Source organism: Glandiceps talaboti, chromosome 14 (assembly GCF_964340395.1).
Source record: "Glandiceps talaboti chromosome 14, keGlaTala1.1, whole genome shotgun sequence".
In the NCBI taxonomy this organism is placed as follows: domain Eukaryota; kingdom Metazoa; phylum Hemichordata; class Enteropneusta; family Spengelidae; genus Glandiceps; species Glandiceps talaboti.
Genome location: NC_135562.1, coordinates 19624609 through 19639669, shown reverse-complemented (window position 1 = coordinate 19639669; position 15061 = coordinate 19624609). Strand labels below are relative to the sequence as shown.

The 15061-nt window shown below is 35.5% G+C and overlaps 1 protein-coding gene across 1 annotated transcript; it reads right to left on the bottom strand.

Moving 5' to 3' along the window:
• Positions 1 to 2800: 2800 nt before the first annotated feature.
• On the bottom strand, positions 2801 to 14791 carry LOC144445586 (uncharacterized). The gene is made up of 4 exons (XM_078135194.1): positions 14722 to 14791; positions 9601 to 10034; positions 8626 to 8769; positions 2801 to 4690 (listed from the first exon to the last, which is right to left on the bottom strand). The coding sequence occupies exons 2-4, from the start codon at positions 9990 to 9992 to the stop codon at positions 4624 to 4626; spliced, it is 603 nt and encodes a 200-aa protein (XP_077991320.1). The 5' UTR covers positions 9993 to 10034; positions 14722 to 14791; the 3' UTR covers positions 2801 to 4623.
• Positions 14792 to 15061: the final 270 nt, after the last annotated feature.

Genomic DNA, 15061 nt, shown 5'->3' with positions numbered 1-15061 from the left:
TTAAAGTGTGGGTCAAAATTAATAACGATTTACACTGAACTTTTAAGTTTTCGTTTTAAAGTTCGTAAGGGGTGGACCATTTGATATCCTGAGGAGGACTTGGAAGATTTCGGGGGGAAAAACAGATGCCAAATGGAGTTTCTTGAAAAAAATCCGGATCTGAGTGGGTGATGGAAAAAAATGTCTTGGCAGGGAAATGATGCACAAGTTCGAGTGTACAGTTCAACCTGCTAGTACCTCTCCAAATAGGACACTTGTCAGATCATGACTAACATTTTCAAACACATGTCAGGGACCAGTCAGTTTCGTTGGCCTGTGGTACATATATATATTTGTTCTTGTCACTATTTCTTTCATAATTTTTTAAAATATTACTTCATGTAAGGTTCAAACATAACTATACATAAAATTATACATATACATGTATTACGTAGCTACCACACTAGTTTAAGTTCACAAATGATGTTTAAGTTCACAAATCAAGTTTCCGATTTGCATTTTCAGTGTGTCATCATACCACGGCATATATAAAAACTGTCAACGATGTTTATTTAATTGAAAATCAAACATGTATTGAAATATGTAGTTTACTAAATATAATCTGTGTGTGATAGAACAGCATCTTTTTACTCTCCTTATCACCCTGTGCGAAAACCAAACAGAAAATTGTGGCAACAAAAGTTGGTGTTCAACATAGGTGTAAAAAATCCGGATATCTCAAAGAAGGAAAGAAAAAAAAATTGCCAGCATAGGCGAAGGAGAAAAAGATAATTCACAGGCAAGCAGGTGGGAAAAAATATAATAACTCTCCACCAATCCCCCCCCCCGGATATCAAATGGTCTACCCCTAACAGGAAACAACGTACTTGGATCGACAAGTTTACAAAGATCGGAGATACAACAAAGGAAGGATACTTGACACAAACCAATACAAAATTAACTGACATATTTCAGGTCTTCCATAAAGAGTATCGATCGTCACCCGATAGATACGTTTAAAGAGTTCTCTAAAGGTGAAAGCCTTAGGTGGCGACGTCCGTAACTGTATCAACACAGGGGATTTTGTCAACAAATTAAAAGATTTCGCAAACAATCTACAACGATGTGGATATGAACTGTCTCAGAACAAAATCACGCAAGTTATGTACGAAGTCAATCACAAAGCCAGAAATAATTATCTTCAAAAAAATCCTGCAATGAAAAGCATGTGTGAAAACAAAAGATTTGTTCATAACAACATACAACCCATTCATCAACACAAAAGACCTAAAATTGGCAACCAAAATATGTGAAATCATGTAAAAGAATCGAATAGTTGTTCCCTGAAAAATCACCAATAGCCTAAAAACGAAACACAAATCTTTGTGACACACTAGTTACAAAAACACGAACAACATGAATAGTCAGAATCAACACAAGACATCGGGTTTAAACATTGAAATTTCGGTATTGTTACTACACGCACACATGTCAGAAACATAAACAACATCGAAAACTTATTATTATTATTATAATTATTAATATTATTATTATCATGAATTAACATTATGGTAAATATTGTTAAATGATTTAGGAAGGAACCACACCATGGTTTCGAAACCTATTGTATATGGATCACATGCAAATAATGCCAAACTTTAGATTCACCAGCGTCTCGCAATATAAACATTTAGCTAATATTTACCAACCGAAAGTATTATTTTAACTAATAGCGTACACCATAGAAGTGACGCACATACAGAAAATACTTAAAGTCTGGAGCTACCCCCCCCCCCATACCTACCTGCTTTCTCCAACGCCTTTAGAAACATCATAGTTCCATAGCTACAGCTCGATACAAGAAATATTAGCCAACCAACAACAGACAGTACATGCAAGTGTACAATAAAACAACAACAACAACAACAACAACAACAACAACAACAACACACACACACACACATACACACATACATACATACATACATACATACATACATACAACGTATGCAACACGACCTAGAATACATTATTCCACAAAGTATACACCACGGACACTCGATGAGCTTCATTTTACCCTTGCTTTTGACGAGTAATAGAAAAGCTGGTGATTATTTAATTATGCGTCAAGTTTATAAAAAAATGTTTGATACCTGTGAATTAAATGGAACTGTCGTACATATTCCACTTTGGTAAAAACCCTATGAAAAAAAAATATGTGTGTGTGTGTGTGTGTGTGTGTTGTAAACCGTTTGTGGGACTTGTCAATAGGGGCACTTTTCAGCCCAGGTACATATATGTAATTAATATTATACATATTATTAATGATGTATTAATAGTTAATTTAACACTACACTTTTTAGCCGTCACCTACAAGTAATGAAGGGTATATATAATGAACCCATAACAGAAAAACGTTATGTGACACCTATTAATCCACATATATCCCTTTCCCTTATTCGTCTGTGGTTGCCATGCTAGCCCACATAATTGACCTTTAACAAAGGTTCATCTACAGCCAAACATCAAAGCAATTGGCATAGTTTTTTTTATTAAGTTGATAGCACAGAGACAGACACTTTACCATCCCTATAACACATACTTTACAAATTGGAAACATTTGTACACAATAATGCATTTGTGCAATGCAGGGTCTCACTTCACTGTACATTGTATGTGTATTCATGGATATTGTCAAGGGGTGAGGAAAGGGTGCAGTTTTGAAAATAATTAGAACATCAGACAATGGTGTTATTTTTTGAGCTTGACAGCAATTTTTATTAGAAAATTTAAAATCAATACAAAATTACAGATGTGTAAACAATGGAGTTTTATATATCTCAAGATGAGTACAAGAAATAAGATCTACAGTCATAAATAAGCCAGCTACTTTTCAATATTAATGGAAAATGTCTTCCTCAAATCATTTGGAAGAAATGGTTAACTTTTCACAACTGATATGTTTCTCAGGAATCATATATATGAAACACTACTATAACAGCCTGTTAAGTCCAATTGTTCCTCTCTCAGAAGTGAGTGACATATCACAGGTAAAATATATTTTTCCCAGAAGGAAACAAAGTACATGACACCAAATATAAAAACAGTAAACCTAATGTAAAAATGTCATGGCTTACACCTAGGTGCATTAAACCACAGAAAAGTTTAGTAATAATATAAAAAAGGTAAACAGAAAAGAAATGCTGGCATAATCTTGAATAGACAAGTAGCCTTTTCCAGCCTTAAATACAAACGCTACGAAAGCTAAAAGTGGTTGGATATAACATTATCAATAAATATGCCAAGACTTTAATGTGGGAGTACATTACAATTACATATTGTGGTAGCAATTTGTGTCACATGAAACTCAAATTTTAATAGCATGTAAAACATAACATGATAGCTAAGAGAAATAAAAATAGCTCCAATGGCACTGAGGTACAACTGTACTGTTTTCAAAACATTTCACATGGTGAGCCATGCTAGGTATACATGTTAATTTGCTAAACGACCAAGAAGTTGCCTATCTACCCTATTGTAATCTTTGCAAATCATTTGACTGTTATTATGGGTGTGGTCAGGTTGGTAGAAGTATTTGCATAGATTTTTAAAATGTTTACTCATTTGTCTACAAAGTGATGTTATTTCACTAAAACATAATGCCATTTGGCTGTTGCCATGGTTGATTGGGCCAATTTTAATAGTCAAAAGGTTTGAACATCTGCAAAATAAGTCTAGTAGCATCTCACCAAGTTCCAGTCCAAGAACTTCCAAGTTTGTAATAGAAGTTTTTTTTACCAAAAAGACAGATTTTAGCCCCAGTTTCTATATTTGGATATTGGTGAAATCATAATGTCACGAACAAGTCTTAATTTACACCCTCTTGAGAACATTCCCACCAAATTTCAGACCAGACTGCCAAGTAGTTTCTGAGTTTTAGTTTTCTTCTTACCAAAAATCACGTTTGACCAAAACCACACACCTGTGACGCGAACATTTTCATTTGAACAATTTCCCAACTAGACATCACAAGTATATGTCCCTTCAAAACAGTAGGGGCTGGCAGTTTTTGAGTCGTACATACACACACACACAGACACTACTGGCCTATAGCACTACTGAACCTAGTTCAATTGTGCTAAAAAAAATCTGCCAACAAGACCAAAAAAGTATTGTTCCCACCCCACCCCTCACCTAAATCACACATAATGCACAAGTTAACCACTAATGAGCTCCTCAATTGGGGTAGGGGGGGGGACCTGTTCAAGCATGTCTGAGTTATGGCTTTGGACACGGAAAAATCACAAACAAAATGGCTGCTAGGCGGCCATATTGGATAATATCAAGAAACAAATTGACGTGCATATGTATGCCATAGTATGTTGCCCCTGTACTAAGTTTGAATAAAAATTGGTCCAGGCATCTCCAAGAAACAGCTCCGGCTAAAATAATTTGTACTACATTGTTCATTAGTGCATCTGATAAGCAGACTTTACAATTAACATACCCCCCGCCTGGCAATCGCCATGACAATCTTGGCTGTACATGCCATGTGCAATGGTAGATATTATCTTTTCCATATGCTTTTCCCTGTCACTTGACTGGATGAAAAGATACTGTTCTTCTGCTTTCGCTGTTATGATTTCATATGCCAATTCCCCATTGAAAAACATATCTGACACAGCTTTTTTCTGTAACTGTATTTGTGAACCTGTAATTATACAAACATAACGTTTTAACATACAAGAAGTTTTGTGATTTTAGAATTGATGGGCTACAAGAAAATGGATGCATACAGTAACAATAATTGTTGACGTCAACATAGTAAGGAGACTTTTGTCATAGCTCAAACCAGTGTAATAGTTTAACACAGTTCAATTTTTCTGCAGCACAGATACAACTGAAGTTGTCACATGTTATATTAAGGAGGGAGGTGTCAAATTCAAAAAAGTCGATAGATTTTTCTTATACTTTGCATACTTAAACATTGATATCCGAATATGTAAAAAATGCCAAAAAAATACTATGTCACCACCTTTGTTTTCAAGATAATTACCGTTTCTTGTATCTACACAAATTTTTTTGAGTCAAAATAGTAGATTTACAACTATTAACTACATCACAATTTTTGATAGTTAAAGATTATCCCCGGAGCACTTAATGAACTTACATTTTTTGTGTGCAATGTATAGTATGTCTAGACATATTTTTTTGTAATTTCTTTTCATTATTTCATAAAATATTATGTTATTTTATCCCCAACTGCTTTATTATTTTTTAAGAAAAACTCAAGAAAACTGCAAAAAAGATAAAAGTCCGTGATAGATTTTTTTTATATGCTGTATGTGTACAATGTATTATTCCAGCTATTTATAAATGACAAAAAAATAGGGGGTCACCACCTCCGTTTAAATTCTAAAATTGAAATTGTAACCCCATACCCCATCTAAATTTTGACATTTTTGACAGAAGTATCTTATGAAATTTTGTTGAATTTTGAAAAAAATGAAAATGAGCTTGTTTATCTTTGCTAATATGTATAATGTACCAATGCCCCTTCATAATTATACAACAAAAATCATTGTGTGTATGCTAACTTGAAAATGCCAGTAAAAAATGTGACCCCCCACCCCATCAAAATTTCAACATTTTGAACAAAAATCATGTGAAATTGTGCAGTATTGGAACTCACAGGCACCAAGGGATATTTCTATTAGTTCATATGTATGTGAAATCAACTGAACTATTCATATATGGAGTTTATTCATGTCTCCAAATATCAAAGTGCTCATAATATTCACAAATGTGACCCCCCACCCCATCAAAATTTCTACATTTTGGCTAAAAATCACATGAAATTGTACAAAATTGGAACACACAGGCACCAAGGGATATATCTATCAGTACATATGTACACTAAATCAACTGAACTATTCATGTGCAGAGTTTATTTATTTCCCAAAAAGCCAAAGTGGTCATAACATTCAAAATTATAACCCCCCCCCCCACACACACACACACACACACACCCAGCCAGCCGATCCAAATTTCAACATTTTTGGACAAAATTCACATAAAAATGCAAAATATTGGGACACATAGGCTGTTTGTCAGTACATAATAATTATGTATGATAAATCAACACATTAGGGGCTAGGTCAATAGTTCAAAGTAGGATAAACAGCTAAAAACTTTTAGTTACCCCCCCCCCAACTTAATTGGCCAAAATTGAAAATGTCCATCCAATCAAATCAATAAGTAGTAATGCTATGAATACAAAGCCATTATGTAAATGTTGATTTCCTATAATGAAATTGCTAGTGTTTATTGCGGAGTGTGGTCACTATGAAAAATAGGAAATAACTCATCAAATTGAACTATAAATAATACTATCATTAGCTGTTGATCCACTCAACTCGGCATCCAGTATATGTACCTCTAGCTCTGCATATGTGGCACTGCATTGTGAGGAACCAAAACCTACAATGTATGCTACTAGATGTATTTATTGATTTTGGGTACAAAATACATCTAGAACCCCTCATTGAAACTTTATAGTAATGTTACCATGGATACTTCTTTTATGGGGAGACAATGTAAATAGTTTTTATAGTACAACTTGTATAATTTGTTGCAATTTGAACTGTATGCTTTACTATAAAATCTCGACTCACGCAAGTCAGTGTGACTACCCGTACAGTTGGCGAGACATAAAAAATAAATATATTTTTGGTTGAATACACCTGAAAAACAAACTATATTCATTAAAATTCATTGGCAGGACGTTATAATACTGATACAGGGATGTATAATGTCTGGGGGTTCTATTGGGAATGAATACATGTGTCGGAAACTCTTAGTCCTACTTGCAGACGGTGTACGCTTGGAAGGGACGACCTCTGCCGTATGCAAGCAGGACTACTAGACCCCTAGCGAAACCAAACAAGTGCACACCATCGTGGGAGAGCATAATACCGACAACAGAATAAGTTTTGGAAGCCTTTTACAAAAGAGTACTGTTATCAATTTGTTATAGGGTGTTTTTAAGGCCGGTAAATGATTGCAATTTTACTGGAGTTCAGGGACTAAAGTTTCTCGATCACCGACGCTACGCTACGTGACCACTGATTACTAAGAAAGTAGCGACGGAAAGCATATAAAATGCTAAATGATGTTTCAACTAATAAAATGTCAAATTTGCTTCGCAAAACATCTTCAGTGTGCGAGGGAAGTTTTTGAAAAACTGCGTAGTCCGATGATTTTATGTTTTGCTTCTATGGTACCTGAGAGTTGATTGTTTACGTACATTTGAATAATGTTTTTGTTGCAATTTTTTCGCCATTGTTGTGTCTACGTACGTGTAGTATGGAAAATTATCAAATGCGAAGATAGTTTTATATAGTGATCAATTTGTCACCTTCTCACGTCAAAAAACCCACAGTGGCAAAACCCGTCACTGGTATTAAAATTATATTCATGACAGTATAACTTACTCTGTAGAGATGAAAGGTGTGAATGGTGTGTGGGCCACGTTTCCAGATCGGCAATATAGCGTAGGGAGTGTGGTTCATGATACATTTCATCAAGTCTAAAATTTATAAAACAGCTCCTCTTTAAGTCATGCATGGTAGTAAAGCTAATGTTCTTCGCAAGGACTTCTGAAACTTAATTATACGAGATTACCTTCCGTTCACCCCCTAAATCTCCATGAGTACGTACAGTGCTTGAAAAACATTTAACACTTCACTTCACTTCCGGGTTTATTTAGCGTTCGAATGATGACTAAAGAGCGCGAGTTTCAGTCTGCGCCAAAAGTTGCGTCGTTGACGTAATTCGAATTTGACACCTCCTACCTTAATGGAAGTTCCATTTAAAATAAGTATATTGGATTAGAGTATTTCTTTTAATTGCATCATAAAAGTAAAAACTTTGTAATACTTTATGTTTAATATTAGTGTATTCATACAATACAATTAAGCCATTTGTTGCATTCTTTTTGTGTAACCTTAATTTTCTGTATGAGTGTCATAAAAAGTTGTTCTGTATTGCATACATGATTTGAAACCTGATTCTAGGTTGGTTTGATTTTAAAGGTACTGCAATGGCACTCCTACACAGTATTACAGGTATCATAGTCACTGCCATGATAAAAGTTATCTTTATCATCATAAAAAAGAAATCATTCATTAAAAGCATTTCAAAATTTCAAAGTGATGAAATCAGCCATGTCACTGTCATTCACATCGAAACATATGAAGTACATTCACTTCTCTTCGTCTGTGACTACTTACGCGCAAAAGGCAGGTAAACCTCAACCATAAAAAATTACATGCTGATCTATGCCATAGTTTGTTGTCCTTGTAACATGTTAATTCAGAAATTGGTACATCCATATCTGAGTACTGACGGATGGATGCATAAATAGACAGACAGAACCCAATCCATAAGTCCCCATTCTGGACTTCGTCTGGCGGGAATTAAAAAGATAATGTTTGTGTATAGGAACAAAGAATATGGATGCAGGAACACAATCTAGATATGTTAGTCCCCTGAAGTTTTCTCTGCTGCACAGAAAGATTTCGTAAGAGTTAAAAGAACAATAACTGAAATTGCCATATATTAATACACAAGTTCAATTTCACTTACCAGAAACAACACCGTATTTGTGCAGATGTTGAGGGCTCAGCTTTATTTTGTAAGAAGTCTTTCATTATGCCGTCTCCTTTGAGTTGTCTCACAACATCATTGTATGCTTCTGAAAAACCTCTGAAGCTAACCCAAGAATGGTTTCTGAAAAAACAGAATCAGTACAACTATATTAAATACCCTCATATTGAGGAAAGGAAAAATGAAAAATGTGCATACTTCCTCATATAGCTCTCCTCTGTAAGGCACCTATGTTTGCAATTTAAGAGAATGATATAGAGCTTTCAAGTGTAACACAACAATGTAAGGTAATGGCACAATCAGCGCATGGTGAAAGTTCCTGTATGAGTTGAACTTAATACCTGTGTTAATTGTTAACATTTTAAATTTACACCTTTTAAAATCAAAGCACAATAAACATCCCCTATTTAAAAATTCCCAAAGGTTGTACTTGCAAACATTTTTTGAATGTTTACTCACTTGCCTACCTAATGATGTTGTTATTAGACCAAAACATACTACCACTTAGTTGTTGCTATGGGCATGGTCACTGTTGCTAGGGCCAAATGTTGCAGAAGAACAATTCTGAGAATATTCCTACCAAATATCAGGTCAATCTGCCCAGTAGTTTTGGAGATCAAGATTTTTGACCAAAAATTCACATTTTTTGACCCAAAAATGGCTCTTAATCGGCTAAATTGCATAATATCCCTAAACAAATTAACGTGCTTATGTATGACATCGTTTATTATCCATAGACTAAGATTGAAAATAATTGGTCCATGAATGTCCATGAATGACTCCGGTCGGACCCACACACACGGACAGAACCCAATCTATAATCCAACCCCCCCCCCCAACCCCCCAAAAAAAATATCAAAGGTTGCAGCAGGTCTGTAGACACAAGTTGGTGTGTTTTCTTTATGAATGTGCTACAAACGTAAGTAAGAAAGTAAGAAAAGAAAATATAAATACTTACGCAAGACAGGCCATCCATTCATGAAGGGCAACAGCTGCAAATGCCTCTTCAGAAATAGACAGAGCATCTTTTCTCCTGATATCTGATGGATAAAACTTGTGCCCTCTTTTGTCTCCTCATCTTCCTCATCAATTGCAATTCTATGATCTTCGAGCGCTCTTTGAAATATAACCTCGATGTAATTAAACCTCTTGGGCATGTTGACAAGTGCATGATTGATGGAAAAAAATAAACATTGTACCCCAACATATGTTAACTTGGCACACAACAATGTCATTATCACATTTTCTTCTAGGTACTTCATATCTTTTGAAATATGGATATTCACCAAAGCATCATGGCTTTTCTTAAGGTTTTGTATTCTTCCATCAGCCTTGATAATATCCATCTTGAAGTTTTGACCTCTTAGGCATACCTGACAGTGTAGATCCTGAGTGGATAACAAGAGGAAAAACAAGAAAATGCTATATTATTGTATACTTAGTTGAAAAATGGCAATCTATGCATGTCATCAGAAAATTACTGCACATTTATTGTTCATAATTTACAAGCCTGCTGCCATGATGAGTAACATTAAACTGGAATGTCATAAATAATTACAAATATTTAATTTAATCAACTAGTCTGCCAAAAAAGCAAACAAGGAACACATATCATAAGCAAACAAGACATTGTATAATGATATAGTCCCGCAGGTTCATTTGGGTGTTTTTGGCGGATAGGTTGTGGTGCAAACAAAATGTCCGCAAGTTGGCCATATTGGATCATATCACAAAATAAATTGATGTGCATATGTATGCAGTAGTGTGTTGTCCTTGTAGTGAGTTTGAGACAAATCAGTCAAGCCATGGCTCTGGAAAGCAAAACAAACAAATCACAAAATGGCCACCTGTCGGCCATATGGGATTGTATCACAAAACAAATTGACGTGTATGTATGTCCATGGAAGTATAACGTATGTCATAGTGTATCAAGTTTGAGACAAATCGGCAAAGCCATGTCTGAGAAATGGCTCCGGACATATTCCAGACAGACAAATGAAATTGTGACAAAATGGCCGCCTGTCAGACATATTGGATCGTATCACAAAATTAATTTACATGCATATGTACGTCATACTTTGTTGTCCTTGTACCAAGTTTGAGACGAATCGGTCCAGCCATGTCTGAGAAATGGGTGCGGATACACGCACACACGGACGGAACCCAATTCATAACTCCCCAATCCGGACTTTGTCTGACGGGGACTAAAAATGACAATGCCTACATTTGTATATGTGGTATCTCTTACAAAAGTATCAAATCACAGCCTGTTCACAAGACACATGGCAGACAAAAGAGTTTACTTTGTAAATACCAAGTGCTGCAAGTCAGTTGCAAGTTGATCTTACTCTAAATGGTTGGGATGTACTACCCAACAACATTACTAAGTATTCTATAGCCCTGGTTTGGCACTGGCCTGGTCTTGTCCTAGAGCAAAAAAGCCAATGTGAACGCATACCTTGTCCCAGATGACGCCCTCGCATGCTACCTACAGTACATGTTGACTTTGTTGCCATTGTCTAAGTGAAGGCAACAAAGAGGATTACCACATAGGTATTGTTCTGATCATGGATCTATTCTCTATAGAGAATCATAAACATTATTGGTAATACAATCAAGTGACTGAGGAAGGAACCATATCATGGTTTTGAAATGCATGGTACAAGGGTCATAATGAAAACAGTTACTTAGTTACTATACAGTCCGACTACTGTCTTGCCATATTATTACCCATAACCAGTCAACCCATGTATATTCTCTTCAACATAATTAATGTACACTATGAAGTGCCATTGTCACATAAAATAGTTGATGTGAACACATACCAAAAGTTAATTCTGGATTAATTTGTTTCCTGGGACCAGGCCACGGCCAGGATTTTTAGTAATATCAACAGCCTAATTAACTCAACGTACTTAATATACAATGAAATAGCATCAATGCATAAACTATTGCCATGGCTAATAAAAAAATCCATTTCAATGTTATGAAAAACTGTCAATTGGTCATAGGCTTTGTAATTTTTAACATTATAGCTTACACACTAGTCTACATACGATTGCGATTATTTTGAGGACAATAATACCATGCCAGGTCACCAAAGTGTTTCAATTAATTTCGTACACAAGGAAATTAAAAGGAGAGACAAGCCCTGGTAATAAAGTGATTGCCTTGCAACGTGAGTTCTAGAGAGTGAACAGTCTGTACCATGGACCAGTATTGTCACCTGGATATTGTGGAACATTAATTAGGCTGTTCACATTTAACATTTTGTGTATGGCCAGGCCCTGGTCCAAAAAAACAAAACAAGTGTGAACAGTTAATTGTCCTGGGACGCATAAGATTTTGTCCAAGGTGAGAAGCTGGTTTAGGCTACAGCCTGGTCTTGTCCTAGAGTAAAAAGTCAATGTGAACACTACCTGGTTCCAGATGACACCCTCTCATGCTGACCTACAGTATATGTTTACCTTTTTACCATTGTCTAAGCAAAGGCAACAAAGTATCTTGGTGCATATATGAGATCAATACTAAGACAATGAACTATGTGTACATTTCTGTTGTCTTTTAATTTATGCAGGTACTGGTATTTAGGGTAAAGGACACTTACCCACCAGCATCTCCCCATATCATTACCCATAAAAAAAATCAGCCATCAATATTCTTTTAAACATAATCAATGTACGCTATGAAATTCTATTCTCACAAAAAAATAGTTATGACTCCATGGGCATGAGCCCAATTTTTGCTGGTATGATTGACTGTATCTTTTAGTGTGGAGATCTAGAGGCGAGTCATTGACAAGTAATCACCAAAATCTAAACATTCCGAGTTTCTCGGGTTTGGGTTGTTCACATAAATTGAGTGACAAACAATCTAAACAGCTGTTTCCTTGATAAGTTGCCCCCCCCCCCCCCCCCCCCATTCCATTGTGTGGCAATGCTGATTGAGCAGGTCAGACAATGGGAGTTAATTTCACAACTCCTAGGTGACAATGATATAACTCGACACGAACAAGTTTTTACCACATATTTTCTTGGTAATTCGAGTGAAGTAATGTGAAGAAGTGACTCTGTCTGCAGATAAAACTCACTGTACAAGGCGATGACTGTATTTCCTGGAACTGTGTTCCACTTTAATTCATGATTTTGATTTTTTTATTCTTCGCGAGGAAAATGTGATTTTATAAACTGATAACCAAACAAATGCGAAACAAATAAACTGAACTGACCACTCAACATGTGACGCTGTGCGTCATACCCATCAGCAGTGATGTCACTAACGCATTTACTTGCAACCAATGGCAATAATACATTTGCTCTTACGAATACGAAAATAGTATGGGGCCCGTTCTGGTCACACTTATGTAGAAATAATAAAACTACTGCTGTAATTAATATTATGCATTCCTTGAATTACTTAAATGTCTTTTGATTAATTTTATGTATTCCTGGAATTAATTTCATGTAGTCTAGAATTAATTTATGTATGCCCTGAATTAATTTTATTTATGTCCCGAATTATTTTTATGTATGTCCCGAATTATTTTTATGTATGTGCCGAATTATTTTTATTCATGTCGTGAATTAATTTTGTGTATGTCCTGAATTAATTTTGTGTATGTCACGAATTAAATTTGTGTATGTCCCGAATTGATTTTATGTATGTGCTGAATTACTTTTGTGTATGTGTCAAATTAATTTTGCCCCTACAATCCTTTGCGCAAGATATCTTATTCAAAATGGCGGCCCACAGCTCAGAGTGGTGCACGGTGCTCGGCAGGTATACTAGATATGTTTTTTTTCTATACAAATAGTGATGGGTATAGAAAAAACCATATCTAGTATACCCCCATGAGTATCTGTTTATTTGCTGGTTTATTTAATTATTCTATTTGTCCCTATACTTATCGTTCGTTTGCTTGTTCATTTGTCATTTATTTGGTAGTTTATTTATTTATTTTTTTATTTATTTGTTTTGTTTTGTTTTGTTTGTCACACGGTTCCTGGGTCCCCTGTGATACAACATGGACCTGGACAAAGGCGCTTGGAAATTTCAAAACACCAATTGGAACACTTGCGTTCCCTCTTCTACCCATGGCAGAAAATTGCTGATATGCTTCAAGTGAGTGTTTCGACTATTCAGCGAAGACGAAAGGCACCTTCGTCCAGGTCCAAGTTGTATCGATGTTACATGTTATTTGTATAATATGGGAAGGTAGTCCCGTTGGATTGGGCCCTTCTCTCGCTAAGTCATCCAAAAGCAAAGACAAAGTCCCGTGGCATCAAACATTCGAAACTTAACTTCATATAGATCGTCTGTCGATCCTAAATTCAGGGGAGACAGAAAAACTCGAACAACTGATTTTAAATTGAGCAAAAATTGGTAGAATCCTCCTTGATTTCTTTCTCGAATGACAACCCGCTGAGCATCACTGCGGGCCGCCATTTTGAATAAGAAATCTTGCGCAAAGGATTGTATTTGTAGGGGCAAAATTAAATCGGGACATACACAAAATTAATTCAGCACATACACAAAATTAATTCGGGACATAAATAAAAATAATTCGGCACATACATAAAAATAATTCGACACATACATAAAATTAATTCCAGGAATACATAAAATTAATTCCAGGAATACATAAAATTAATTCAAGACTACATAAAATTAATCAAAAACACATTAAAATAATTCAAGGAATACATAAAATCAATTGTAGACAACATAACAGTGCATACAATTAATCAAAACACATTTAAATAATTCAAGGAATACATAATATTAATTACAGCAGTAGTTTTATTATTTCTACATAATCATGATAATTGTGACCAGAACGGGCCCCCATAAAAATAGCGTTATCAGATAATAAGATGGTATGCATAAGTTGTAAAACTGACAGGTCAAGTCTCAACAAAGACATAGCTTTTATTTGACTGGTGTTGAAGATGTGTCAAGCAACAAACTGTAATTTTTAGTACAGAAATAGTGGAGAGATGGGCTGGGAGAGCGTAAGTAGAACATAACGTACATACTTACGTGTAAACGAAAAGAGAAATATAAAAAAGTACTTACGATGATATAGTAGAGAGCTAAAACCCGGGGACAAAATGACGATACAGCTGGAGAATGGAGCTGGCTTTTATCTCGACCTCTGACCTCTGACTTCTAGGATGAATACAACATGTACAACGCAACGTACACGTAACCAGACTCTGCATGTGTACGCAACGCAACGCAAGGCCTGTTTACTCATGCAGTGTACTTCCATGGAGAAAATTAGTGCAGAGATACAGCGCGGTTGTAACACGATGTACACCATTTAGTGTAACCGTAATACAGTATATTCAATGTATAATCATTGAATGTGTTGGAATGTAAAAGGGTACGTTTAGAATTTGAACAAGTGGGATCA